The sequence below is a fragment of the Neofelis nebulosa genome, chromosome 2, assembly GCF_028018385.1.
Source record: "Neofelis nebulosa isolate mNeoNeb1 chromosome 2, mNeoNeb1.pri, whole genome shotgun sequence".
Lineage (NCBI taxonomy): Eukaryota > Metazoa > Chordata > Mammalia > Carnivora > Felidae > Neofelis > Neofelis nebulosa.
This window is the reverse complement of record NC_080783.1, coordinates 103,973,890-104,001,772: the sequence shown is the minus strand read 5'-3', so window position 1 is coordinate 104,001,772 and position 27,883 is coordinate 103,973,890. Positions and strand designations below refer to the sequence as shown.

At 51.7% G+C, this 27,883-nt stretch overlaps 1 protein-coding gene and 1 long non-coding RNA gene across 3 annotated transcripts; one reads left to right on the top strand and one right to left on the bottom strand.

Moving 5' to 3' along the window:
• Positions 1 to 2,265: 2,265 nt before the first annotated feature.
• LOC131503837 (uncharacterized) lies at positions 2,266 to 10,112 on the bottom strand. 2 transcript variants are annotated; one of them, XR_009257639.1, is made up of 3 exons: positions 5,866 to 10,112; positions 4,662 to 4,758; positions 2,266 to 4,225 (listed from the first exon to the last, which is right to left on the bottom strand). It is a non-coding gene; the product is annotated as an uncharacterized LOC131503837 (long non-coding RNA). The 2 variants fall into 2 exon arrangements; XR_009257638.1 differs by lacking the exon at positions 2,266 to 4,225 and having other exon boundaries at positions 4,305 to 4,758.
• A 751-nt stretch (positions 10,113 to 10,863) lies between these two features.
• Positions 10,864 to 13,124, top strand: TMEM185B (transmembrane protein 185B). The gene has a single exon (XM_058715534.1). It carries the CDS (start codon positions 11,346 to 11,348, stop codon positions 12,396 to 12,398), a length of 1,053 nt encoding a protein of 350 aa, XP_058571517.1. The 5' UTR covers positions 10,864 to 11,345; the 3' UTR covers positions 12,399 to 13,124.
• The last annotated feature ends 14,759 nt before the right edge of the window (positions 13,125 to 27,883 follow it).

Genomic DNA, 27,883 nt, shown 5'->3' with positions numbered 1-27,883 from the left:
CTCCAAAGCTACACACAAAACACTGATTTTGACGGATGTTAGAATACGGCTTCCAGAAGAGCTCCTTCGAATCCAACAGAAAAGGGATCAGGTTGGTGAGGAAGCATTGCAGCTGACAGCCAGCATTCCCCAGAATGCTGTCAAAGGGAATCAGTGGGTAAAGACTGAAGATAGCAAGACTACGATAAAAATAACCACCTTTCTAAACAGGAGAGTGGCTGATCGTCATGGAAGGCTTCCTGCTCACCAGTACTGATCTGGCACAGGCCAGCCTGCAGCCAGCCGACCCCACAGCAGCCCTCCAGGGTGGGCTCCATCAGCACCCCCTTTTACAGGAAAAGATGGGTGCAATGACTGAGCTGTTTGCCCAAGATCTTATATCAGGGAAGCCATAAAGGTGGGATCCAGGGCTGCCTTGCACAAAACCCAGGCTTTAGATCACAACCTTGTGCAGCACACAGAGGGGGGAATCTATACCCAAGGGCGCTGGGCGGGCGGACAGAATGCAGGACAGGAAAACCCGGGCCACGCAACAGTGTACCAAGGAAGAAGAAAGTATACGCTAGAAGAAGAAAAGCCTAAGGCTATGCCCTTTGCCAGTTCTGCTGGGGCATTTGCTTCCAGGGGAAGGAAATGAAGCCTGAGGCCACCACTTACCATGCGTGCTTAGAAGTTAGACTTGAGGGGCCCCTGGGTGGCTCAATGAGTTGGGCATCCAACTCTTGATTTCTGCTCTCATCATGGTCTCATGATCATGAGATCAAGCCCCATGTTGGGCTCCATGCTGAGCGCGGAGCCTGCTTGGGATTCTCTCTCTCCTTCTCCCCCTGCCTCTCTCTCCCACTCTCTCTAAAATAAAAAAAATTAAAAAGAAATTAAAAAGAAAAAAGATGCCAGACTTGAGGTATGTCTACAGGGAACCAGACCCACCCTGGATCTAATGCCCTTGTTCTCTCCCCAATATCTCCTTCAGTCCCCATGTTCAGGTGGGAGATGAAGGAAAGAAACAAACTGATGATTACATCCAGATTTCTATGCTGAAAGAACAGGGACCTGGGTTCAAATCCCGTGCCCTTGGTCTCCACTGGCCCGAGTCTCCTCCCTGTAATACGGACAACCTGTCCACCCATATACCTTGCCACATAAACAGCAGCTTTTTTTTTTTTTAATTTTTTTTTCAACGTTTTTTATTTATTTTTGGGACAGAGAGAGACAGAGCATGAACGGGGGAGGGGCAGAGAGAGAGGGAGACACAGAATCGGAAACAGGCTCCAGGCTCCGAGCCATCAGCCCAGAGCCTGACGCGGGGCTCGAACTCACGGACCGCGAGATCGTGACCTGGCTGAAGTTGGACGCTTAACCGACTGCGCCACCCAGGCGCCCCAACAGCAGCTTTTTTATCATACCCTTATCGACATTATTCTATTTATCAGTGAAAATCATTCTCTCGCCTCCTCCTTTGGAAGGCCCTTTTTGCCGGAAAGGGAAAATTGGACCCTCTATTTACTTCTAAATGTGTCCTCGGTGTCCTCGGTTTTTTATCAATTAAAAAAAAATCCTAGATGTTCTTTGTATCTCTGCTCCCCACACACCCCACCCCACCCCCCATATAATTTATGACAATCCCTTTTGGCTTTTGCTGATACATCTGCTGCTGTGGTACTAATAGCCTGAAATCTTTTTTACCTAGTTTTTTTAATCACTCACTTAGAAACTGTAAAGTAAAACCTCTTTCTTCAAGCCCGCCTCAACCCCAGCTCCGTAAAAGCACTCAGAGTCCAACAAATTACCTGCCTTCATGGGGGAAATCTGTTAATGTTGGATTTGCAGTAAGAATTCACTACATGAACAGTAACTCACCACCTCAAAGGTTCCCTAGATAAAGCCAGGAAGTTTATAGCGTTCCGGGCAATTTGGAAAGAACCTCAGTGATGGTAAATAATTTTTATGTTCTTGCAGGAGGACAATCTAAGAACAGCAGGAACTGTGCAGAATTTCATTTTCTTTCTTTGGTAGGGAGCTGCCGCTCCATCAGAAGAAAAGGTTGCTGGTCTAGCTTTTCCTCTGCAATGTATCTCCAGCCTCAGAGATGTATTTCCCCTTTATATGCAGCTGATATGTGGCAAGAAAGCATCCCAGGCCTCAGAGGTTAGCTGTTTCCTCCCCTTGCAGATGATGTTCAGAGCAAGGCACCGGACAGTGCTCAAGATATATTTTTGTTCAATGTTTATTTAGTTTAGAGAGAGGGAGGGATGGGGCGGGGGCAGGGGGGGACAGGCAGAGAGAGAGGGAGACAGAGGATCCAAAGCGGGTTCTCTGTTAACAGCAGCGAGCTCGATGCGGGGCTCAAACTCATGAACCCTGAGATCATGACCTCAGTCAAAGTTGGATGCTCATCCGACTAGGCCACCCAGGCGCCCCTCAAGATTTATTTCCACACTCAGTGGTCCTGGATCATGGTTTTGTGGAGTGAGCAGCACCAGAGGAACTGCCCTATCTCTGAGGACAGCAGATGAGCTCTGGGCCAGACAGAAGACCCCCACGGCGGCACAGGGCATTTGATGCGAATAGAAACCCAGACTCTAACGGCTGAAAGGGCTTTTCAGGGGGCACCTGGCTGATAGTTCTGAGACCTAGCTGCACCTTGGAATTATCTGGGGAGCTTTTAAAAATTTGGTTCCAGGGCCCACCCTCAAGGACTCTGATTTGGTGGGTCTGGGTGGAGGCCTGGGGACCTGCCTGCATTTCCCCAGCACTGCTGCATTTGGAGACCCCTGACCCACCAGCCCCCTTAATCTATAAAGCAGAACTGGGCCCAGGGTGAAGTGACTCAGGTGCCAGTCACCTGGGTTGTTTATTTTAATTCTGTAAGTTCGCCTTTATTATTTATTTTTTTTAAGTTTTATCTATTTAAGTAATCTCCACACCCAACGTCAGGCTTAAACTCATGACCCTGAGATCAAGAGTCGCAGGCTTCTCTGACTGAGCCAGCCAGGCACCCCAGTTCCCCTTTAGTTATACCCTGCCTGACTCTAAGATCTGAGGGTGGCCCCATGCTCTGTCAAGCATCCTTCTCTCCAGCAGCAACATGAGGGTGGGGAGGCTGGGGGGAGACGGCAGGGGACAGTGCTCACAGGCTGATCATTTACAAAATGTACCAGGCCCCATACCTCTACCATCTCACCTCTGTCCTGTGAAGCAGGCATTATTATCCCCACTTTGCAGATGAGAAAACCTAGTCTCAGGGAGGCTGAGTCATTGGGCCTCACACACAGCTGGTTAAAAGACAGAGCAGGGGTTTGAATCCAGGTGGTCCTTCTTTGGCTTACGCTGAAACATAGTGTGGGCCGCCTCAGTGTTGGTCTAGTTTAGACTTCTGTTACAGCCAATAGTACAGCCTTCTCCCCAGATCACCTAGCTGCCCCCCAACCTTCACCCTACAGCTTATATCCACTGCTTCTTCTTTCTAGTTTCTGGCTAACTCTCAGTCGCTTTCAGCCCAGTGACCTCTGGTTCACTCTGGCTCTTTCAGGGTTGTTCAGTGCTCCATGTTTGTGCCCTTTGTATAGAAGAGTAATCGGTCCTTGGGGACAGGGGTCGCAGGGCCTAGCACATGCCAGGACCTAGCAGTCGTGGAGAGAGGAGCAGGTGGTTTGTGTATGGGTGGGCCCAGGCTCTCTGAGTGACATCTTTCCATGAAGGTGTCTGCCCCACCCACAAATCGATGACTTCTCCTGTGGCAGCAATGGTCTGGGAGAGTGAGGAACAGAAGGAAGCTGGTGCGGAGCCCAACAAGTGGTAAGATGAGGCCAGAGAGATAAGCTGAGGCCAGTCAACCAGAGCCTTGAAGGGTGTGGTAAAGCATGTGGATTTTTCCCAAGAGACAAGAAGCCACTGAAGGTTTCACGCAGGGAGCACCACACTCCTGTGGTGTCTTGTGTCCCCATGTTGTGCTGTCTCCTGCATTGCTAGACTGACAGCCCCTGCAAGGCAAGAGCCCCACACTGTTCACAGGGTAACTCCAGGGCCTGGCCCTGAATGACGTACAGAAGCATGTATTTGCTACTCTGCACCAGTCAATGAAAGAATGAAAGGCAATCCACAGTGAAATTAGGATTGAAATTTCACAAATGTCCATTCCTGTCCCAGTAAACACATCATTCATCCACAGCACACTGTCTCTGAATTTACAACAAAACCAGGTGAGAGCAGGACTGAGGATCGCCTTTGTAAAACAAAAATATTTTCTGAGTAAATTAATAGCGCAAACGAGACTGGAGAAGAAAGGCTAAATCACACGTGCAAACTGCTTAAAATATTTAAGTGGCACTAATTTAAATGCAAACAATTGATACATGAATTACCCACCATTTGTTCAACAATATTCCATAATTCAGGAAGTTTCCCATCCCTAGCCACACACACACACACACACACACACACACACACACACACACACGAAGTTAGTTTGAATTAATAATAATTATCCCAGTGCTCAGCTTATCGATTCATAACATTTGGAGGTTACTGTGATCGACCCCAAAGAGACCACTGACCCCACATGGGCACATTCACATGTCAAAACCAGCCCTGGTCTTTAGTTGGCTTTTAATTCTATGCAGTCTATACCCAAGTTAAGCTTCTAATTTCAGCCTCTTTACCTCGTTAACATTAGTTAATTCTTTACCCTTACTGGACCAGCCACGATCAGAAGAAGTGGATTCACACCCCTAACTTGTGACAGCAATGACCCCGTTTCTGCAAAGACAATACAGACAAAAGGGAAAAAAAATCAGCCTCCAAATACACTCGGCTTTATGTGTGAGAATATACATTCCTTCCACTTGGCTATTTGACTTCCAGGAATTATCCTAAAGAAATCATCTGAATGAGAAAGCAGCCGTTTGTAGTAGGAAAGCCCACAGAGCTCCTGATCTCGGAAAAGAACAGAAATAATCCCAATCCACAATAAGGAACAGCAAAGGGATGGGCGAGTGAGCTACGCTGTGATGTAACCTTGCAGAGACATTAAAAAGATGCTCACAACGTGTTTATGGTGGTCTGAGAAATGTTTCTACTGATGGTATTTCATCACACTTAAGACACTACTGATTATAAGAAATGCCACTATTTCATGTATCAGGAAGGAAGAAAAAATACCCAGGATGGGTTACCTAACAAGAGGCATCTAAGTAAAGCTAGGACCCCGAAAGGCTATTCCCTAAATGTAAGGGTGATGAAAAAACAGCACTGATGGGCAGAAGGTATGTCCCAGCCTTGCCCTGGGTGCAGGGAGGGAATAAAATCACCGTTGAGGATACAAAGAAGCCTGTACTCACACAGGTCAGAGTCGGAATTTGCACTATAGACATGGTTTGAAAACACCTCAAGCAAACGCTGAAACTAAATTTACGTTTAATGTAAAGTCTTCTCAAGCTGGCAGTGTCCCCACTGTCAGAAGCAATAACAACCCACTTTGGAAGAGGGGAATTGCAACAGGCTGACAGTGCCAGTAAAACATCGGTTGTGCGGGGCAAGATCTGGAGATGCTAGCATGTGAAAATAAGCCCGTCTTAGGATTCGTGTTAAGCAAAAAGCAGAATGAAATGCACGTGGGCATCGATTGGTCTTTGTAGAGATGGCCAACTGGAAGGAAATAGACTAAAATGTTAACAGGGATTTTTCTGTAGCTTGTAACACTGGAGCTTTTTCTTTAAATGACTCACATTTCCCAGAGTTTCCTAAAGTAACCATGTGTTTAGTGACCACAGAGGCAACAGAGAAGAAATAAGTCAGGGTGATATAAGCAGGGAGGGGCAACTTTAGGTAGGGTGATCAGGGAGGACACCGTGGAGGAGATGATACCTGCACTGAGATGGGCCAGCGCGGGGGAAGCTGTAGAAACTGCTCACTGCTGCATCCCACTGGGTCACAGGGCAGGCACCTGAAACATTTTGTGAAATGAATACAGGAATTAAGGAATAGCTGCTAAGTCTCAAGGGGTCCCCACCAGAGTGCGGCTCTTCAGTGGGGCCATTCTCACCAGACCGGGCTGATGAACAGGGCCGGGATACAGGGCTTAGCAGGGAATTATGGTCACGGTGTTGGGCCTCAGTTTCCCCCACCGGGGAAATGAGGTTAGTGCCCCTGCTGCCACAGCCCCTCGAAGTTAGCTTCAGAGGACACAGTGCTTTGAAATATCGAGTGCAGTGCAAGCATGAGGGGCTGGCATGCGCGGGGAGGTCCTCGTGAGAGCCCAGAGACAGCTCCTTGCAAGCCCGACACCCAGTGGCCTTAGATAAGCTGCTTTGTCTCACAGGGCTGGCCTCGCTCTGCACTCAGCAAGGGGAAAAGATGCCACATCAGCCCCGACCTTCCCGCCTGCCTGTGCTTTTCCCGGATACATTTACTAAGTGCAGGCCTGTGCTGGCTGCTGCAGATCCCGAGATGAAAGACGAGGCCCTGCCCTTGGGAGAGTCACGGTGCACCTGGGGCAGCCAGATGAGCAGAGGGTCACGATCCCCTGGTGTGTGACTGACCGCACAGCGGGGAAAACAGGCCAAAGCGGGGTCACTCTACCTGCTGCCAAGGCAGAAACAATGGCCAGCAATGGGGTGGGGGGGGGGGGGGATTGAGCCTGTTCTGGGTTTTTGTACAGTGTTTCATTTTCTCCGCAGGACTTTGCCAGGTTATCACCATTGCAAAGATGGGGGCCAGAGGCTCCATTCATGGTCAAGGTCGCAGAGCTTGGAGGCAGCAGCAGAACTCCTGCCTTGGCCTGAGGGATTCTGGAGTCTATGTCCCTGGCACATAGCACCCTGAGGAGGTGGGGGGGCGGGGGGAGGGAGAAGGGTGGCTGGCAGTGGGAAAGGCAGAGGGAGGGGGGCAGAGGTGAAAGCCTGTTGCATTTAGGGACTGAGGGCCAAGGGGGGATGGTGGGCGCTGAGGTGGACACAAACCGGCCAGATGTGCCAGGGCTTTCCTGTGAAAAAGCTGATGTGAGCAAATCCACAAATAGGTCTGAAAGTGAAATGTCCCCAGGCTGTCATTCCCCTGCCCTAAGCTACCCACTCAGAGGACATTCAGCAAAGGGCCAGGGGACCACGGCCCAATCCTGACTCCCGCGTGGGCACCAGCTGCTCAGGGGAAGTGGCCCAGTCTGAGCACACCCAGGTGTCTCCAAGGGCAACTGGGAACCCAGCACTGTCATCCTGGTCTGTGTGAGGAGGGCACTTGGCTAAGTGCTCCCTGTGGAAACCCCGGCTCTCCCAGAGCAGTGGCCCTCGTGGAGCTCCGAGGAGGAAGAGCCACACTGGGCCTGATTGCTGGGACTGAGCAGAACTAAAGATGCCCCCGGCTGGCTCTGTCAGTAGAACATGTGACTCTTGATCTCAGGGTCATGAGTTCAAACCCTACATTGGGCATGGAGCCTATTTTTTTAAAAATTACAAAAAAAATAAAGATGCCCCAGTATTCCCATGGGTTCTCTGCTCATTCAAATGCTAATCGAGATGCTGTTGTGAAGGGACTTTGCAGATGGAATGAAGTTTACCAATAGGTTGACCTTAAAATAGAGAGATTATCCTGGATTATCTGGCTGGGTCCAATGTAATCACATGAGCCCTTAAAAACAGAAAAGGGCGGCAGAAGAGAAATGAAGCAGAAGTGTCAGTTGGGGACTGGAAAGCTTGAGAACTCCATCCGCCATAGGCGGCTCTGAGGGCAGGGAGGAGGGGAGGGCACAAGCCAGGAAGTGAAGGTGGCTGAGAATGACCCCCGCTGGCAGCTAGCAAGGACACAGGATGCTCAGTCCCACAACTCCAAGGGAACAAATTCTGCCAACAAGCTTAACGAACTTGGAAATAGATTGACCGCCAGAGCCTCCGGAAGGGAAGCAGCCCTGCCGACACCCGTGAGACACAGAGACCGGCTGAGCCGCCCAAGCCGCCCTGTGCCCAGACCCCTTACAGAAACCGTGAGGCAGTAAGTGGCCATTGTTTTAAGCCGCTAAGTTTGCCGGCAATTTGTTGCGGCAGCCTTGGAAACTAATGACTCCTACCTGAGCTGAGGACAGACCACCCAGGCCCAGCAGTGGACGGCACAGGGCCTGGGGTGCTGGCAGTGAGGGCAGGCTCCAGATGCTGGCTCCACACTGCTCAGAGGAGACGGGGGAAGGGAACCACTGGGTCTGGGCAGGAGTGTTCCAAAGTGTTCACTCACACACTCGACCAGCACTTCTCAAGCACGTGCTAGGACACAAGCACTGGCAGGGTGTCTGCAGCTCAAATCTCATGAGGAGAGCCAGGGCCAGACTCAAGCCAGTGAAATGAGTCCTGTGAGAGGAACAAATTCCCTGAGGCCATGGGAGGTCAGAGAAGGGTCACCAGTCCCCTAGAGATCGGGGTTTCCCAAGGCCTGAAGCCATCCTGGATCTTGGTGGTCCAGGAGGGAAAGAGGTCAGGTAAGGGCCACTCTGAGAACAGCAAGGCCACAGAATGAAGAGATCATGCGTGGGACATTCTGGAAGGGCAGCAGATTTGGCAGACCACAGGAAAGGGGATGGCCAGCAGGTGGGCCAGGGCAAGCTCAGGAAGGCCTGTAGGTGAAAAAGGGAAGTTGGACTGAGAAGGCTAAGCAGGGGAGAGGCTGTGGGGTGGGGACACATCTCAGGACCCCACTCACCCTGACTCGGGATAGGCAGGCCTGAGCTGGTGGACTAAAGCACCCACATGCCCTCTGTATGTGTACCAGCCTCCCAGGTGGCTAAGTCATCAGCACCTGACACATTAAGACCACAGCAAGGCCCTAAGAGACTGACCACATCGGGGAAAACAACAAAGGAAGGGTGTCTAGGGCACAGAACTGGGAGTCCCGGCCTGTGGGCCCTGGAAAGCCAGCTGAGGGGATGGCAGACAGCAGCCCTCCACCCGCGGCTTTGGCACAAAGCTGGAAGCAGGCTCTGACATCCATTGGGGCAGCAGGGGCACATCGCACCGTGTGACAGGCCACCTCGAAACTCCCTTCCCAGATGGGAACCGGGCGCTTGTCTTACATGAGCTCCAGACGTGGGAAAACCCACTCCAAACTCCTGTCTTCACCACAAAGCTGGCAGCAGAGGCCCTGAGGTCCTCTGGCTCCAGGGAGGAGGCTGCGGAGGACTTCTGACGGCTCTGACAGGGACCAGAGGACAGGGCCCTGCCACACCTTGCTCCGGAGCTGCTGGCAAGCCCTCCCCTCCTCAGGCTTTCCATCTCCAGTATTCATAGCTCACGTGTCTTTAAATGCAAAGTGCTTTCCATGCATTGATTCATCTGATCCTCAGAACAACCCTTCATGTTTTTATTAGCCAATTTCATAGTTGGACGGGTGTTTTGAATTCTAAATTTTTAACCAACAAATCCCTTCTTGAAAGGAAACAGCAAAAGAAAAACCAACACGAAAAACAGATTAGAGCAACTGTGGACCAGAGAAAGGCTAGAGCCCCACTGAAGGAACATCCTCCCCCCCACCCTGCCCCAATGACTCCTGAGGGATTCTTTAGAAATAAGGGGTCCTGAAGACACATCTAGAAGGCCTAGCAGGGCTTACTTGGTCGGGAGTCCCTCCCCCAGGACCACCTAATGGCCCCCAGCTGAGGTGGGAGCTGGTGAAGTTGAGATCTTTGAGGCCCAGGATTGTCCACATCACACCACACTTGAGCATCCTGTTAATGCTGACCTGGAAAAGCCAGCTCCTAGATCTGGACCGCGGCCCCTACCTCTCTCAGGAAGCCCTTCCTTGTTACGCCAGGGAGAGACCTTGCCACCAGACAATTCCTCTGATGACCTTTCCCTCTGAGCCCACTACTGGAGTCAGCATTCCATTCCTGCCGCAGGGGACGGACTGCATGGGACGGGTGGAGGGCTGCAAGGCAGAAAGGATAAGCAACCCAGGGATGAGTGGAGAAGAGAGGAAGGAGTGCTCTAGGGCCTGCCCAGCTGGCAAGAGAGGGGAGTGCTCCGAATCACAGGGCCGCTGCAACCCGGCTGGCCCTTGGAAACCACTCAACAGCCCAGGGAACTGAGGCTGAGACAGACCGGGGTGAATTGCTCAGGTCTCTCAGCTGGCGGAGGGGCGGGGGGGGGGGGGGGGGGGGGGGTACAGACCCTAGACTAGAACTCAGATTTCTTGATCTCTGGTCGAGTGCCCTTTTCACAACATGGCTCTGTGAGAATCAGAGTTAGGCAGGCCCAAGGAAGTAAAACTGAGGATTCGGGACTTAAAAGTGGAGAGCGCTGAATCTGAGTTCCATTCTGCTCCGAACCTGCCAGGTGACCTGGGGCGGGAAGCACTTTCTCCTGGGGACTTTGCCTGGGGGCCGTTGGTGGGTCTAACACCCTCCCCAGCATTGGCTCTCCACCTCCAAGGAGAAAGGGGAGGTATGAGATCACCGCCGCCCCCTAGGCACTGTGCCTCAGCCATTTCACAGGCAGCCTCAGAACTGTCATTGCCCCACCAGGCAGACGGTCCTGGAAGTCATCTATTCCAGGCAAAACCCCACACTCCACCCCACGCGGGGGTCCCTCCTGGGGACAGGGACCAGCCCACCGCCGGCCTCACTGTACGTACACACACGCGCGCGCGCGCGCGTTTCCACACATACACGCCCCCCTGTGCATTCATGGTTCCCGGCACCACCTCGCTCACAAACTCCCACACCCTCCAGACCACCCGCCTTCGCTCGTGCCCACAACGTGGCCCCTCAGCGCCGCCAGGGGCGGACCTTGCCGCGGTGCCCCAGCCCCGGGACGGGTTGCCAGCGAGGGGAGGACACCAGGCGAGCCCCGCCCACGGCCCCGCCCCCGCCTGGGCCCTGCCCCCGAGCGGGCCGGGAGGATGTGAGCTCACTCCCGCCTCCCCCCTGCGCCGCCAGGAAGCGTCCGCCCGAAGTCTGACAACGGGCTGGCCGAGGAGTCACCGGCGCGTCAGGTTCCGTCTCTCTCGGCGCCATACGCGGTAGCTTTTTTCCGGATGGGTACGGAGTAAAGGCGAGAGGCGGGGCGGAGGCAGCGCCCCACTCCTAGACGCCGCGCCGCCCGCGGCCGAGGGTCGCCGATAGAGCGTGGGCGCGCAGGCGCACGCTCGGCCCCGTCGCGCTTCCGGCCGGGCCACGTGACCGCGCGTGCACGTGTTCCGGCCACTCGGCGCTGGGGTCCGAACCTCCTCCCGGTGCGTCTCCCGGCGGCTGCCAGCCTAGAGCCGCCACAGGCCCGGAGGGGAGGCGGCGGGCCCGGGAAGCGGCGGACACGCGGCGCCCGCCCAGCCGGGCTGAGCAGCGGGCCCGGTGGGCTGGCGGCGGCTTCGCCATGAACCCTAGGGGCCTGTTCCAGGACTTCAACCCGAGTAAGTTCCTCATCTACGCCTGCCTGCTGCTCTTCTCCGTGCTGCTGCCCCTCCGCCTGGACGGCGTCATCCAGTGGAGCTACTGGGCGGTCTTCGCCCCCATATGGCTGTGGAAGCTCCTGGTCATCGCCGGCGCCTCAGTGGGCGCAGGCGTTTGGGCCCGCAACCCTCGATACCGCACGGAGGGGGAGGCCTGCGTGGAGTTCAAAGCCATGTTGATCGCCGTGGCTATCCACCTGCTGCTGCTCATGTTCGAAGTCCTGGTCTGCGACAGGGTGGAGAGGGGGACCCACTTCTGGCTGCTGGTCTTCATGCCACTTTTTTTCGTATCCCCAGTGTCCGTGGCCGCCTGCGTCTGGGGCTTCCGACACGATAGGTCCCTAGAGCTGGAGATCTTGTGCTCTGTCAACATCCTGCAGTTCATCTTCATCGCCCTAAGGCTGGACAGGATTATCCACTGGCCGTGGCTGGTGGTGTTCGTGCCCCTGTGGATTCTCATGTCGTTCCTCTGCCTAGTCGTCCTCTATTACATCGTCTGGTCCCTCCTGTTCCTTCGATCCTTGGATGTCGTTGCGGAACAGCGAAGGACACATGTGACCATGGCCATCAGCTGGATAACGATTGTCGTGCCCCTGCTCACTTTTGAGGTTCTGCTCGTTCACAGATTGGACGGCCACAATACATTCTCTTACATCTCCATATTTGTCCCCCTTTGGCTTTCATTAATAACTTTAATGGCCACGACGTTTAGGCGGAAGGGAGGCAACCATTGGTGGTTTGGGATTCGCAGAGATTTCTGTCAGTTTCTGCTTGAAATTTTCCCATTTCTAAGAGAATATGGGAACATTTCCTATGATCTACATCATGAAGATAGTGAAGAAGCTGAAGAAACATCAGTCCCAGATGCTCCTAAAATTGCTCCGATGTTTGGAAAGAAGGCCAGGGTAGTTATAACCCAGAGTCCTGGAAAGTATGTTCCCCCGCCTCCCAAGTTAAATATTGATATGCCAGATTAAACTCCTCTTCCAGAGAGCACCCATATGTGGAACAGAAATCATAAACACACACACAATCCACCTTATTTTTGCCTCTTTGTTCATCCATCCCAATCTTGGAACTGAAAATAGGCTCCAAACACCATATCATCTCATGCCTTGAGATTAATGCCTCTCAGTTACTCATCAGTGTGCACCATAGATAGAGGAGGTGATTTTAATATACGGCTGTGTGTGTGTGTGTGTGTGTGTGTGTGGTGTGCACATGTGCGAGAGAATATGCTTTCCAGGCTGATGCTTTAAAAGCTAGCTTGGAAGCAGGCAGTTGAATAGTAGGTCTTCAAGTGAAATAACTATACAGCTGGGTTGTTTTTTTGTTTGGGTTTTTTTTTTTTTTATGGTACTATGCCTATCAGACGTATTGTTTGAAAGTATTTTTATACACTGCTAGTCTAAAGTTGTATTTCAGATTGTACCTGTTGTGACATAATCAATAGCAAATGTAAAGAATTCTTTTTCCTGCCACTTGTTTATAAGCCTTCCAAGTTGTTATTTTTAGTGTTCCTACTGTTAAAATAGTTTTCCTTTGGGTTTTGCTGATGCTGGTCTTCAACATCATAAACGGTGAATTTTTCTAATGCAGTGAATTCACGCATATATGAAATTTATATGAATGTTTTAGCAACGTGATATGTTGAATTCTAGTTCTGTGTATTACGACGTATTAAAGTATTTTTTTTAAGTTTATATGTGAAGATACACGTCTATTGCAGATGTGCTTAAAGATTGCTTAAAATGTTAATATGTACCCAGTGTAGGAGCTCCTCAAAGTACTAGGCATGGGATTAAAATCCCATAGGTCTTAATTTTCAGGTATTAGATGACTCAGTCTATAAAGTTTTAAGGTCTCTTTTAGTAGAGGGAGGAGCCACCGTCTTTGGGAACAGGTGTTCCAGTGTGATACTAGGCCATGAAGTAAACCTGAAATTTTCCCAAATGGGTAGTAACATCTCTTTAGGAACAACCAAACTAAGCAACAAGTGATTTGTTCATTGCCAAGAGTCCTAGAATATTATTTGGCTACGATAAAAAGTGTTACTTATCATCAGGATGCTGGAGAGAGTAGCCTTAAACAAAAGACAGCCAAAACCTTCAGGTATTACTTTAAGGTCCAAACTTAACTGATCTGTCAGCAACAGAAAAAGAAGAGTTGAGGTTAATTTTACAATAAGTGCAGTGTTTCTTGAGGTACTACTAGCGGTAGACCAGGGAACCAGGCAAAAACCAGATTCTGGGAGAATAATGTTCTTACGGCTGAACAAATGAATACTTTGAAAAGGAGGTTGAAACAAAAAGGCGTCGTGATATTATTACTGGAGAAAAGAAAGGAGGGAATCCATTTTTGTCATTAGCAACTTAGTAAAAATGATCTAAATTGCTAGCGATGTGAATTAAGTAAACAACTTGATACGCCTAGCAAGGGGGCATGCCAGCAACAAAAGCCAGTCCTTGGAGCCCGCGTGCCTGAAAGCCTCAGGGCGCCCCAGTCACCCAGGACCGTGCCAAGCTCGCTCGAGCGCTCACACACACACAGACGCCTTCTCCGTTTCCACCAGCCCGCGGGATGTGGGAAGCAGCCCCGAGCAGCAGTAGATGTAACATTTCATAAAGATTCATTCGTTTTTTTCAAACATTTATTGAGGACCTACCCTGAGCCAGACATGATTCAGTTGTGCTTCCTCCCCACGTGCACAAAGTACACAAAAGTGACAGTGACAAGATAGCATGCGCCGTGGGGGATAACAAGCAAATAGCAAGAGCTGGGTGTGCAAAATGCTGCCCCGAACTTTGGGCCCATCTTTGTATTCAGGAGCACAGAGCCCCTGACCACCCTTCCCAGTCTCAAATGACATCTCAAAGACATGGACTTGCACTTCAGGAAGACTCAGGAGTGGAGGAGCAGGCTGCTGGAGGAATTGAGGGGTGGGTTTGGGGGCCGCAGTGGGATGGCCAGCCCCTCCTGTCTACGGGCGGCGTCAGGCTAGGGGTTGTTGGCAATTGGTACAATCCCTCCGACCTTCCCCACACTCACCCAACCCCCGCTCCCTCCCAGAGTTGGAGAGCCAGGGTCTGAAGGTGATAAGCTTTCTCCCTGTCCTCTGTCAGGTACCTGTTCTGGCCTCAAACCATTAGATAAAGACAGCGGGAGTGACTGTAACAGTCAATATGCTCTCTCAGCTGTGCCTGGGGACTTACTACCTCGTAATGCGGACTCTCCACAATATTTAGCGTGTGTCAAACTCTGGAACGAGTTCCTCCTGTAAGGTGATGGGTTAGCTTTTGCTCAGAAATCTCAGCGGCTTGCAGACTCCCGCTCTCCGGTCTACAAGTCAGCTGTGGCGGTTCCACGCTGGGCCCTGGGTCTGATCCAGGTCTGTTCCACAATGCGTCCCTTATTCTGCTCTGGGTCCCAGGTGAAGGAGGAGCGCTCCCTGGGGCATGTTCTTCTTTCTCATGGCAGAAGCACAAGAGGCCAAGCCAGCCCCTGCAAGCACAACCCAGCCCCTGCCCACACGTGTGTGTCGGGCATACTCGTTCCGTTGGTCAGAGCACAAAGCCGAGCTTGGGGTGGGGGTTGGCCGGTACACGCCCAGGGAACGATGACAGTCTGCACAGATGTCGCAAGATAGTTTCAAAGACTGGAAAGGAATCACAAAATTTGTAGTAGATCATTTTCCTCCTCTCTTTTACAAACAGCCTGTCATTTTAAAAAGTTAATCGTTTGTAATAAAAAATTGGGGAATGTGGAGGGGAGGGGAGATGGTGACTCTGCGGTTGGACCCCTCCTAAGCTATGGCAGGTCCCTGGAGGCTCCACCCAGGACAGTTTGATGACTGTGCTGTACCCCGTCGGCCTCCCCTGGGGGTTTCTGCAGGATCCCTTGGAAAGGTCAAAACAGGGCACAGGGAACCCAGGCAGGTGGGAGGTGCTGGGAACCCAGGAAGAAACAGAATCTAGATGGACCATGGCAGCACACTAGAGGGAAGAGGCAGACCCCCGCGGCCAGCTCTCTCCAGGCTTCTGGGTGGTCCGCAGTGACAGGACTGAGCTGGGAAGGACAACGGTCAGGAGAATACGGGTAGTTCGGGCTGACAGGAGGCCTGGGGTCCAGTCAGCAAGCGCACAGGGGTCAAGGAGAGTGTTGCCCCAGACCCAGGCTGGGACACGCCACAGGGACCATTTGGGGAGGATGTCATGTGGCCCCAGCGTCGGCCACATGACACTGCCACCAAAATAGTACGTGCCACCCCACTGCCACAGTAATTCTCCGCTGTCTCTGTCGCGCGCTCAAGATTCAAGTGCCAGGAGGGAGAGGATCAGGTAAACCCTCAGGCACACCTTCACCCTCTTCACAGATTATCTGGCTCCTTGAGGCCGGTCTCTGCAGAACCCACCCAGTAAAGGATTTGGCCCAAAAAGGAAGGGTCCTCTGATGCTGGGTCACCAAAGATGATGACAAAAGTCCACTCCACCAATCCCTTGGCTGACATCCACCCTCTTCCCATGCTGCCATCCGGCTGCCACAACTGTGCCTGCTGCCACGCGGTGCCCCCCCCCCCCCCCCCACCAAGGGAGCATGGAGCTATCCGAAGCTGCTTACCAACTACCCTGGGAGGTGTCGCTCCACCCTCTGGTTTGTGCTGCCATCTATTCCAGAAGGTGTGGATTAAAGTTCACTACCACAGCATGGTCCTCCCTTTCCCAATTGCACCTTCCAGGGCGGGGAAGCCAACTCTCCTATCTTGGACCGAGAGGACAGACTGCGACAGACTGAATGCAGAAACAGACGTGGGAATGCAGTCTGTTAAGCCAGACATTAAACGTCTGCAGAATGCAAAATCAATTATTGCGCTCCTACTCATCAAAAAAAAAAAAAAAAAAGTTTTTTGTTTTGGAAAATATGGTTATTTTTCATCAAAAAAAAGCGTGGTGAATTTATTGCTTTTAAATAGAATTGATATTTTTTTAAAGCTCTTGGCTTTAATTTCTTCCCTCGTGAATGTTGACAGAACCCAAACAAAAAGCTCTTTGGGGTCCTCAACAGCTTTTAAGAGTTAAAGGGGTTCTGTGGCCACAAACTTTGAGAACAGCTGCCCTGTATTATAGTGGGGGAAAGAGAGGAAAGAACATTAAAATGGGTGAAGTATAGCAAAATCGGTATGACGCAGCAGGGTTGCAAAAGAACAGATGCTGTGCTTTCCGTGACAGATCACGGGACGGCTTGTCCCCTCTGTGACTCCACACTCCCTTTGTCCTCTGCAGGCCCTTGGGTTAGTTGGGTTACTTAACCCAGTGGGGTCACTCACACCGTGGGACCTGAGCCCACTGTTGGTCCCTGCTGCTGGCTTTCATTTCCCTAGAACTAAGAGGAGCCTAGGGGACCTCCCCGAGTCTGGCCACAAGCCTCTCTCCATTTTGTGGCAGCGACGCTATTTCCCCTCGATAGTCCTTCCAAAGGGCAGTTGTGTTGGCTGGGGTGGTTGGTCCTGACCTCCAGGAAGAAACGGGGATAGACGGCCACTCCCCAGAGCGCACAGGCCACCTTCTCTCTGCGTTTGTAGGATGTCCTGTTTGTTAAATAGCTTGCGGAAGGGCGGGGCAGGGGAAGTGGGTTCTGAAGCCTTTCTCCACCACAGCAGCTCAGCTCTCTGCTCCCCACAGCCCCTACCTCTCCCCTCCCATGTGTGTGTCCTCTCACCCTGCACCAGGCCTCTGCCATAGCCGACCTGGGCCTCAAGCTCTCTCCTGAGACGTGAGCAACACTCCTGTGCAGAATCTTGGGGGCCATGTGTCCATCACAACTCTTGTCCTGCCAAAGCCCTGCTGGCTCCCCCACCCTGTCTGTCACAGGGGCCTGCCCTCCTGAACAGTGGGTGCCTTACCCGACCCACCCACGAGTGACACCAGTCCTCCTTCCTCTTCACCACGCTGTGACCCTCCCCTCTGGCCTCCCTGGGTCCTGAGCTACTCTCTGGAGCTGAAACGTGACATGTGGCAAAAGTTCCATCCCTCGAGGCCACCCTGGCATTTTGACCTTGCCCTTCCAGGTTTTAACCAGGGGCAGTGAGTGGGGTGGGAAGTTCAAAGACTTGCCCACCAGCCTAGACCTTTCCGGGAAGCCAGCCCCCCACCACCCTGCCTGCTGGGTAACCAGCTGCCAATGAGAACAAAGTCTGGGCCTTCCCACAGTTGGTGGCAGTTGCCCCGGGCCAGTGCTGATGTCCAGCCAGGGCTGCCCCTGACCCACCCCTCAGGCTGCCCTGCCACACCCCAGATACACCAACCTCCCACTGTGAAGCATGTTTAATGACAGGACTCCCTGGCTGGCACAGAGGGGGCCTTGCTGTCCTTGCTGTCCTGGTCATTTGAACATTACTTCAGGCCCCTTTCTCTGCTCAAGCCCTGGCTTGCCTTCTCTCTGTTCCACCTCCACTTAGCCTCCCACTCTGTCCTTGGTCCCTGACCACATTCTTGTCCCTCTGCATGGGACACCTGAGCCTGGTCTCCTGGTTGACCTTGAGGACTGGGCCAGACTCTGCCCTAACCCGGGGGTGCTCGCGGTGACTCACAGGAGCTCTAACAATATCAAGCATATTCCCAAGAGCTGGGAGATCAGGGCTGTGGCCACCTTGGCCCAGGCCCGGGCCTCAGGAGTCCAAACAGGGCCAGGCGTCCAGTCTGGGATTGTCTCTGTTGGCCACCATCCTCCCAAAAGACTTTGGGCAGAAGTCACGAATGGGGACAAGGGGCCTTGCCTGGGATGTCCCCGAGGCCCTGTCTACCCATACACCCCACTTGGGACCCCTTAGCAGGTAAAAAGGGGTCATTTTAGAGCAGGCCATGTGGACCATCCAGTGTTCCACCGGTGGCCTGGGCCAGTCCCCGGGGTCCATGGGAGGGAGAGGCCTAGAAAGGAAGAAGGTTCAGGCCCTGCCCTGAAGAGAACAGCATGCTCCCACACCACAATGTTAAGCAACAGTTGGCCATGGCCAACAACACAGTCTTAGCTCAGGCTGCCATAACAAAACATCATGCATTGGATGGCCTAACACAGATTTATTTCTCATGGTTCCGGAGGCTGGAAGTTCAAGCCCAGGGTGCCAGGGTGGTCAGACTCTGGTGAGGACCCTCTTCCCAGCATGCAGATGGCTACCTTCTTGTTGTGTCCTCACATGGCAGAGAGAGAGGAAGCAAGTCTCTTGTGTCTCTCTCTCTTTTTTAATGTTTATTTATTTTGAAAGAGAAAGAGAGAGTGTGTGTGTGTGTTTGTATGTGTGTGTAAGCAGGGAGGTGTTTGTATCCCAGGAGAGAATCCCATGCTGTCAGCGCAGAGCCTGATGTGGAATTCAATCTCACGAACTGTGAGATCAGGACCTGAGCCGAGATCAAGAGAGTAGGACACTTAACTGACCGAGCCCCCCAGATACCTCTCATGTCTCTTCTTACAAGGCACTAATCCTATCATGGGGCCCCATCCTCATGACCTCATCAGAGCCTAATTGCCCCATCCCCAGATATTGTCACATCGGGAGGTAGAGCTTCAATGTATAAATCTGGGGTGGGGGGGTGGGGGGGTGGGGGGGTGGGAGGGCACAATTCAGTCCATAGCACACACTAAGCACAAAAGGCTCAAAGGCAGGGGACCAATACTAACGTTCACTCAGCTCACATTTCCTGAGCACCTACTGTGTATCAAGTGCAGTGGGCTCACCCCAAATGAGGCATGGCCACTGCCCTTGAGAAATTCCCAGTCACCCCCAGGGCACCCAGGCCTGACAGCGTCCAATGACAGAGATACTGTGATAGAGTGACACCAGTGCTGGAGGGTGTGGCAAGGGGTGGCAGGGAACCCAGTAGGGCCTCAGCGCAGGTGGGGGGTAGGGGGCATGGCAGCCCCGGGAGAGGGGGTTGGGGCAGTGCTGGAGTATGAGTGGGGCCCTCCTGGGGCAGACGCGGAGGCCTCATAGCATGGGCTGGCCCGGGACCACGGAGAGAAGGAGGAAAGGTCAGTCTGAGTGCCCTGGTGGTAATCAATAGTGACTTAAACAATAAGCAACATCATAAGAAATCCAGAGGCAGAATGAGCAGCGAACCGGGTGCCCCGCTCAACAATTCATCAAGGAAGGCCAGCCTTCCGTCTTGCTTCCGTGCCACTCTCATCCTCAACTCTTGGTGATCTCTGCCCCCACGGTCACCGGTCACAGCTTCAGGTGTCACATCCATCCGAAGTGATGGTCACCCGAGAGGAGCAGCAGTTCCCCTGTATGTGTCTTTGCATCGGGGAGGAAGGCTTTCCTTCCCAGAATCCCAAGGTCCTTCCTTCATTCCACTGGGTGGGATCTGGACACAAACGGAAGCTCTGGAGAGGATGGACGCAGCCCCCACTAGGGTACAGACCTGCCCCAGTTCCCGTCCCAACAAGGGGTGGAGGATTGCCTTCCTGAGCCACGGAGGTGACCCTGGGGACAGCAGAGTACCCTGTGGGGGACGGTGGGCAGAGGGGCACTCGGGACTGTGTGTCCATGCTCCTTTGGGAGGGATCCAGGGCGTTCAGGTGGGAGTAAGGAGAGGGAGGGAAGCAGGTGTCAGGTCATGACTGACCTTGAGAGCTGAACGGTGAATTTTAGTAAATTTTAGTACCCAGAAAGCCATGGAAACTGCCAAGGGATTTAAGCAGATTTTGAGCAGTCTCTTGAAAAGATATTTTACAAAGAATTTTCAGGGTCCAAGAAAATGCAATATTATACTGAGTTCAGGAGAGCAGGGATGGAAATGTAAGATAAAAACAATGTCAAACTATTCATAGGAAAGGGGTACCTGGGCGGCTTAGTCGGTTAAGCATCTGACTTCAGCTCATGATCTGGCGGTTTGTGGGTTCGAGCCCCGCGTCGGGCTCTGTGCTGACAGCCTGGAGCCTGCTTTGGATTCTGTGTCCCACCCCCCTCTCTCTGTCCCTCCCCTGTTTGTGTTGTCTCTCTCTCTCAAAAATAAAATAAAACATTAAAAACTTTAATTCACAGAAAAAAGACTGAAAGGAAATAAACCCATGTGGTACAGGTGCTTTGTCCTTTCTACTTTTCCATATTCAATCATTTTTTTTATGATGGACGTGTTTCACTGTCATCTTTCACAAAGGGGAGCAAGTTTGAATTTTGACAAAGTGCACTTGTTCTGGGGACCATGAGTAAAGGGGGAAGGGAAAGGCATGAGAGGCATCTTTGAGAAAGATGTGCTGAGAGGGTGGGGTGTAGGGCATGCTTAGTTTGAGATGCGACCCAAGTGGTGAGGTAGGGCGGACAATTCAGAAACACTTCGTGGTGTGGGAAGCAAAGGGATCTTCTGGCAGGGACCACCTCATGACGGGAGGAGCCCCTGCCCAGACCCCAGAGCCTCTGGGTCCCTGTCTCTGGCTTCCCCTTCGGCTCCCAGCCGGGCCTTCTTTCCTCTGGCAGGAAGACCACTGAGTCATCCACACTGTACCTGAGACAGACAGCCTCCTGACCTCTCTGAGCCTTTGGGGTCAACTTTGTAAGGTCACCAAGGTGGTCACCACTGTGAGCGCTGATGGCCTGAGACACAGGGAGCCAGCCCAACTCTGGTGTCCCCCAAGTGGGGCTGGAAAGCCCGGCAAGCTTCCCACCAAGCACCCCACCGGCCCTGACATGCCCCCAACCCCCAGCTCGCTGGCCTTCAGCTGCTCTGGCAATCCATGACCACCTGGGTCACAGCACCCCTGCACTGTTCACAGGAATCCCACATGGTGGGCTGTGGCCTAGGCCATGAACCTTACGGGTTTTCCCACACTCTTTCCCCAGACTGGAGTGTCAGCTGGGCCATGCCTCTGTTCATGTCTATCCCCCACTACTGTGCCTGGACCCCAGTAGGTGATCAACAAATAATTCTTGAGAGAGAGAAGGGAAGTCCAGGTGCAGGCCCCCATCTTGCCGCCTCATGTGACTCACCAACAGACACACCCCAAACCTGGCTGTCAGGCCAAGGGATCGAGGCACAAGCCAAAGGTAGCTCGCTCTGGATGTAAGTGTATTAGTTTCTTGTGGAAGCCATAACAAGGTATCCCAAACTGGGTGACCTGAAACATTTATCCTCTAATGGTTCTGGAGGCTAGAAATCCAAAAGCAAGGTGTCCGTATGGCCATGCTCCCTCTGAAGGTTATAGGGAAGAATCTATCCTCAGCACTCTCCTTACTTCTGGTGGCTTCAGGCAATCCTTGGCCTTCTTTGGCCTATAGGCACGGCACCCCAATCTCTGCCTCCATCATCGCATGGCCTTCTTCCTTGTGTGTCTGCATCTCTCTGTCTGAATCTCCCTCTGCTTTCCTTTATAAGGACCCCAGTCACTGGATTAGGGCCCACCCTAAACCCAGTAGGACCTCACCCTAACTTACATCTGCAAAGACCCCATTTCCAAATAAGGTTACAATCCCAGGTATAGGGCGTTAGGACTTGAGGGGCTCTTTTGGGGGGACACAATTCGACCCCAATAAGAAGGGTCACAGTAGGTGGCCTCATCTCTTTGCAGGATGAGTGAGCCTAAATGGTTAGCAGCTGGATTTCTGCCATGTGGGGGAGACTTTCTCAACTAGAGGAGCCTCCCTCCATACCTGTCTGGTCTGGGGAGCCTCTTCCCACTCAGGATCTCTCCCCCTGGCATTGGGGTCGGGGTGAGGTGAGACAGACAGGGATGGTCTGCTTGCCCTACAGTGACCAGGGCCCTTCCGCTACCCGGACTCCCTGGATGGCATCTGCTCACAGAGCACTGAGAGGAATCCACTGCCGGCCTCAAACACCACTGGTCCCCTTCTCTGAGACTTCACGCTTTACCTGAGGGCCCCTGCAGGTGGGACACCTTCACCTGAGGAACATTTCTGTGCGGGGGGCTTTTGGGGCCCCGCGCTGCCACAGCAGAACTATTTTGGGTCAGGAAGTCTCTCCTCAAATCCTCCCCGGGTTAAGTTCTGGTCTAATGATCAAGCTAGTGAAGGGGAGAGGCAGGGCTCTGTGTGACCCAGGAAGGTGGTCGGTGGTAGGTTCGGGCTTGTCTGCTGGAGCTCAGGGCCTGGGGGGTGCCCACACCACCCCACCATCCGGTTGGCCAGGCAGGTGAGGGAGGCGGCCTCAGAGCTCTTCCTCTATGGTATTACCACTCATGATAATGCTAATTCTGCTAGTGCTGAAGTTTCCAAAATCCAGCCACTCCTTCGAGGCCCAGGCCCCCCATGCAGACCTCACCCCAGCACACTCTGCTTTGGGTCCCCCTGAAAAGGCGCAGCTGCTGGTAAAATTCTCTCTGCCTTTAAGTCTTGGCTTCACCCCTCCTCCTCCAGCTTTCCTTGACACCCCTCCCCCTTACTCTGCTGCATTAATGGGATCCCCAGCAGTTTCTACACATGACCCCTTTCAGAGTGGGGACCTCCTCCAGGGCTGAACCTTCATCCCTGGATCTCTGAGGGTCCCGCACGTTGTCAGTTGGAGAATAAACCGGACCTTGAGGGCATTATGCTAAGTGAAGTAAGTCAAATGGAGAAAAATACTGTGTGATCTCGCTTGTACGTGGCATCGAAAAAAAACAAAACACAAAAAAACAAAAACCCAAACTCATAGATGCAGAGAACGTTGGTAGTTGCCAGAGGTGGGGGTGGGGTGCGGTTGTGTGAAATGGATAAAGGGGATCAAAATGTACAAACTTCCAGTTATAAGATAAATAAGAGATGATCATGGGGACAAAATGTAAAAAAAAAAAAAAAAAAAAAAAAATCAAACCCCCAAAATAAAAGAATAAGCGGGCGAGTGAACGAGCACATCCTTGCCAGCTCCTGGAAGGTCTGAAGGGGTAAGAAGTGAGAAGGCAGAGCGGAGAGGAGAGAAGGGAGGCAGAGGGCCAGGGAGCACAGGTGGTGAAAGCACCCCAAGCCGCTGAACAGATAGGTGGCCTCAGCAGCCGGGCACGGCCGCCACTGGGAGTGGCAACAGGAGGGCGAAGGTTCAGGGGCCGAGGCCCCGGGAGGAGGTGAGCAAAGGTCAGCCTGGAGCCACCGACACAATGTGCCAGGCACCAGCCGCGGACCTCACCATGCCTTTAACCCTGAGGTCGGAAGGCAGCCAGGAGCTGCAGCAGGTGGGGTCCCGGCGCCCCAGGGCCCCCGGCTTCCACTCCCAAGGGGCCCACCGGGGACCAGAAGCTCTGTTCCAGGCCCCAGCGGGTGAACAGGCCCCCGGCCCCGTCAGTGTGTCCTGCACCGAGCAGCCCCTGCTTCGGGGACACAGAGCCTTTCAGCCAGAGGGAGGTGCAGGCAGGGCCGAGGCCTGGATGGGCCTCTGACTACAGCCTACCTCTGCTGGAGCCCATAAGCCAGTCTGATGGTGGCAGTCCCCACCTCCTGAATACCTGTCTTGCTGTGGGCCATGGTGAGACCTCCTGGACAATTCAGGCCCAGGGTGGCCCTGGGCCCTTCAGCTGGGGACCATGGCCGCCCTCCACCCCACAGCTCCTCTCTGCCCTCCTCCTTCCCAGGATGGACACAAGGACTCATGCAGCCGGCCCAGCTTCACCTCTTGGGTCCTCTCATCCCTGCAGCACGGAGACGCCAGGATCAGCAGAATACCCCCATGTGCCTGGGCTCAGTGCAGGAGTGCGGGGACCTGGACCGGCCCAGCAGTCCTCCCCCGCCACCATGCCACCTCAAGGGGCCCCACTGCACCTCTTCTGGCTCAGGATCCATCCTACTGTGGGTTTTTTGTGTTTTTTTTTCTCAGCTTATTTATTTTTTAGAGAGAGCTGCACGTGCACATGCATGTAAGTGGGGGAGGGGCAGAGAGAGAGAGGGAGAGAGAGAATCCCAAGCAGGCTCCACACTGTCAACACGGAGCCCAGCATGGAGACACCGAGCTCCATCCCACAAACTGTGAGATCATGACCTGAGCTGAAATCAAGAGTCAGACGCTTAACCCACTGAGCCACCCAGGCGCCCCATTGAGCCGTGTCTTTATGTGCCAGCTGGGCTCAAGTCAAAGGCCTGGGAAGAGCGTGGGAAAGTGATGGCCAGCACCTTGAAGGGGAAGGAGAGGCCAGCCTGCCCTGACAAACGAGCCCAGGCAGGAAGTACGACGGGTCAGCACACAGCTCCTTCGGCCCCAGTGACTGGGGGCAGGTGGGGGCTGGGCTGATTTCCCATTACTGGCAATTTCTACGTGGGGATACAGCCTGGCGCCTACCCTCCCACACCAGCCTCGTCCCGGTGCCTGGGGCCCCGGTAATGACCAGGATGTGCCAGGCAGGAAGGTACGATATTGCATCAATCCCCACTGTGTCCTTCAGTTCTGAGATGGAAGTCCTCCTCCCTCCCTCCACCCACATGCCCTGGAGCTCCCTTCAAAAGACTCCCCACACTTACCATTAGCACTTGTGGTCTGCAACTTCCCCCATGGCCCGGTGGGTCAGTGGCTCAGGGAGGGCAGGCGCTGCTGATTTGCAAAGACAGGATCTGCATGAAAATTCCTTTCTGAACTCAGTGAGTTCAAGTACTTTGGTTTCTGCCAGAGCAGTTTCTGCCTGTCCCGCTCTAGCTGTGATTTTCCTCACTGCAGTGCAGTTTTCTCAGTGTGGAGGTTTTTAATACAATCTTGGAGTGAGCCATTATTTTATCTTCTTTGGTTACTTTTGTGTGCATTCCTTTCCTTTTCTCCTTTTTCAACAATTTTCCAATAAGTATTGAACCCAGCTGCATACACTCATTTCTCTAAAACTGCCTTTGGTTCACCTTCCAGGTCTCCAGAGGAACACCCAGTCCCAAACACCCACCTCCTCACCCTCCTGGGTCCTGAGTTTGCTCACACTTCCTCTCCATCCTGTGGCTCCTTCTGCTTCCCCAAACGGGAAAACTGTCCTCCAAGCATCTTCTACTGTTCTCTACAGTTGTTCTTTGGTTTGATGGATTGTGCAAGCTGTTTTGGCTGCAGCTACTTGAAAGGTGATGTGTTTTCATCCATCTTCTTCATCTTTCTGGTGGGGCAAAGCCATTACCCCAACTTGTCTGCATATCTCAATCTCTCATCTTCCAGGTCTTTCGGAAAACTCCCTATTTCATTTTTATTGTTTTATTTTTAAAGTTTATTTATTTATTTTGACAGAGAGCATGCACAAGCAGAGGAGGGGCAGAGAGAGGATCCAGGCAGGCTCCGTGCTGTCAGCACAGAGCCCGATGATGTAGGGCTCGATATCATGAACCATGTGACCATGCCCTGAGCCAAAATCAAGAGTCAGACATTCAACCGACTGAGCCACCCAGGCACCCCAGAAAATTCCCTATTTTAAGCTCAAGAGCTCTTTATTGTCTTGGGTGTTTGTGTTTCCTTTTTCTAAAAAGAAGAAAGTTATTATCTCACATAATTTTGAATCCCAAGAGAGGACTGGCTGACTCCATAGCCCATTGGTTCAGTCACTTAATGACATCATCCAGGACCTACGTCTTTCCATCTGCTTCCGTAGTGACTTCATCCTCAGTCCACTGAGCAAGATGGCCATGGCAGGTCCAGAGAAATGAGAGAGAGCATCTCATCCATTGACTCTCTGCTGAGAATGAGGAAACCTTTCCCAGAAGCTTTCCAGCACGTTTCTTTCCACATCATTGGCCTGAATTCTTTTTTTAATTGCGTCTATAAATGTATAAAACAAAATTTGCCAGTTTTGCCATTTTTAAGTATACAATTCTGTGGCACTCATCGTACTCATAGGGTTGTGCAACCATCCATTCTATCCATTTCCAAAACCTTTTCATTATCCCAAACACAAACTCTGTAGCCATCAAGCAATAACTCCCCATTCCCTTCTCTCCGCAACTCCCCAAAACCCTGATTCTACTTCCCGTCTCTATGAATTTGCCAATTCTAGATATTTCAGATAAGTGGAATCATAGCACATTTATCCTTTTGTATCTGGCTTCTTTCATGTAGCATGTTTTCAAGCTTCCTCCATGTTGTAGCTTCTATAGGAATTTCACTCTTTTTGTGGCTGAATAACAGTCCATCATATGGATAGATCATGTTTTGTTTATCCATCTACACTGATGGACATTTGGGTTGTGTCTAGCTTTTAGCTATTGTGAATAAGGCTGCAACAAACAGCAACACATAGGGATCTCTTCAAGTCCTTGTTTTCAATTTTTTTGAGTATATACCTAGAAGGGAAATTGCTGGATCATATGATAATTCTCTTTAGCTTTTTGAGGCGTTGCCAAACTATTTCCCACAGTGTCTGCACCATTTTACATTCCCACGAGCAATGTAAAAGGCTTCCAATTTCTCCACATCCTTGTCAACACTTATTTATTTTTTTTATGATAGCCATCCCAATAGATGGTATCTTTTTGTGGTTTTGATTGCTTCCCTAATGATAAGTATATTGAGCAACTCTTCATGTGCTTATTGGACATTTGTATATTTTCTTTGGAGAAATGTCTATTCAGGTCCTTTGCCCATCTTCTAATTGGTTTATGCATCTGGTTATTGTTGAATTTTAGCTCTTCATACATTCTGGATATTAATTCCCTATCAAGTATGTGATTTGCAAATATTTTCTCCCAGTCTCTGTATTGTCTTTTCACTCTGCTGATAATGTCCTTTGATAGACAAAAAATTTTTAATTTTTATGAAGTTGAATTTATCCATTTTCCTTTTGTTTATCATGCTTTTGGAATTATATCTAAAACTCCATGGCAAAATCCAAGGTCATGAAAATATATACCTGAGTTTTCTTTTAGGAACTGTATGGTTTAGTTCTTGTATTTAGGTCATTGATCCACTTGAGTTCATTTCTGTGCACACTGTGAGGTAGAGATCCAGTGTCATTCTTTTCCAAGTGGAAACTCAGTTGTCCCAGCATCACTTAAGAGACCATGCCTTCCCTATTGAATGGTCTTGGCATCCTTGTCAACTATCAGTTGGTCATAGACACATGGGCTTATTTCTGGACCCTTAGTTCTATTTGAATGGTTTGTATGTCTAGCCTTAGGCCAGTACCATACTATGATTACTGTGGCCTTGTAGGTAGTAAGTAAGATTTATTTATTTATTTATTTATTTATTTATTTATTTATTTACAGAGAAAACTTGGTGGAGGGGCAGAGACAAAGAGGGAGGGAGACAGAATTCCAAGCAGGCTCCACGCTCACAGCAGGCCTCGAATTCACAAATTGCGAAATCATGACCTGAGCCAAAATCAAGACTAGGACACTTAACCAACTGAGCCACCCACACGCCCTGTAGTAAGTTTTAAAGTCATTAAATGTGAATCCTATGACTTTGTCCTTTTTCAAGACTGTTTTGGCTACTCAAGGTCCCTTGAAATTCCTTATGAATTTCATAGACTTTCCATTTCTGCAAAAAAAGCTGTTGGAATGTTGGGGATTGCATTGAATTTGTAGATCTTT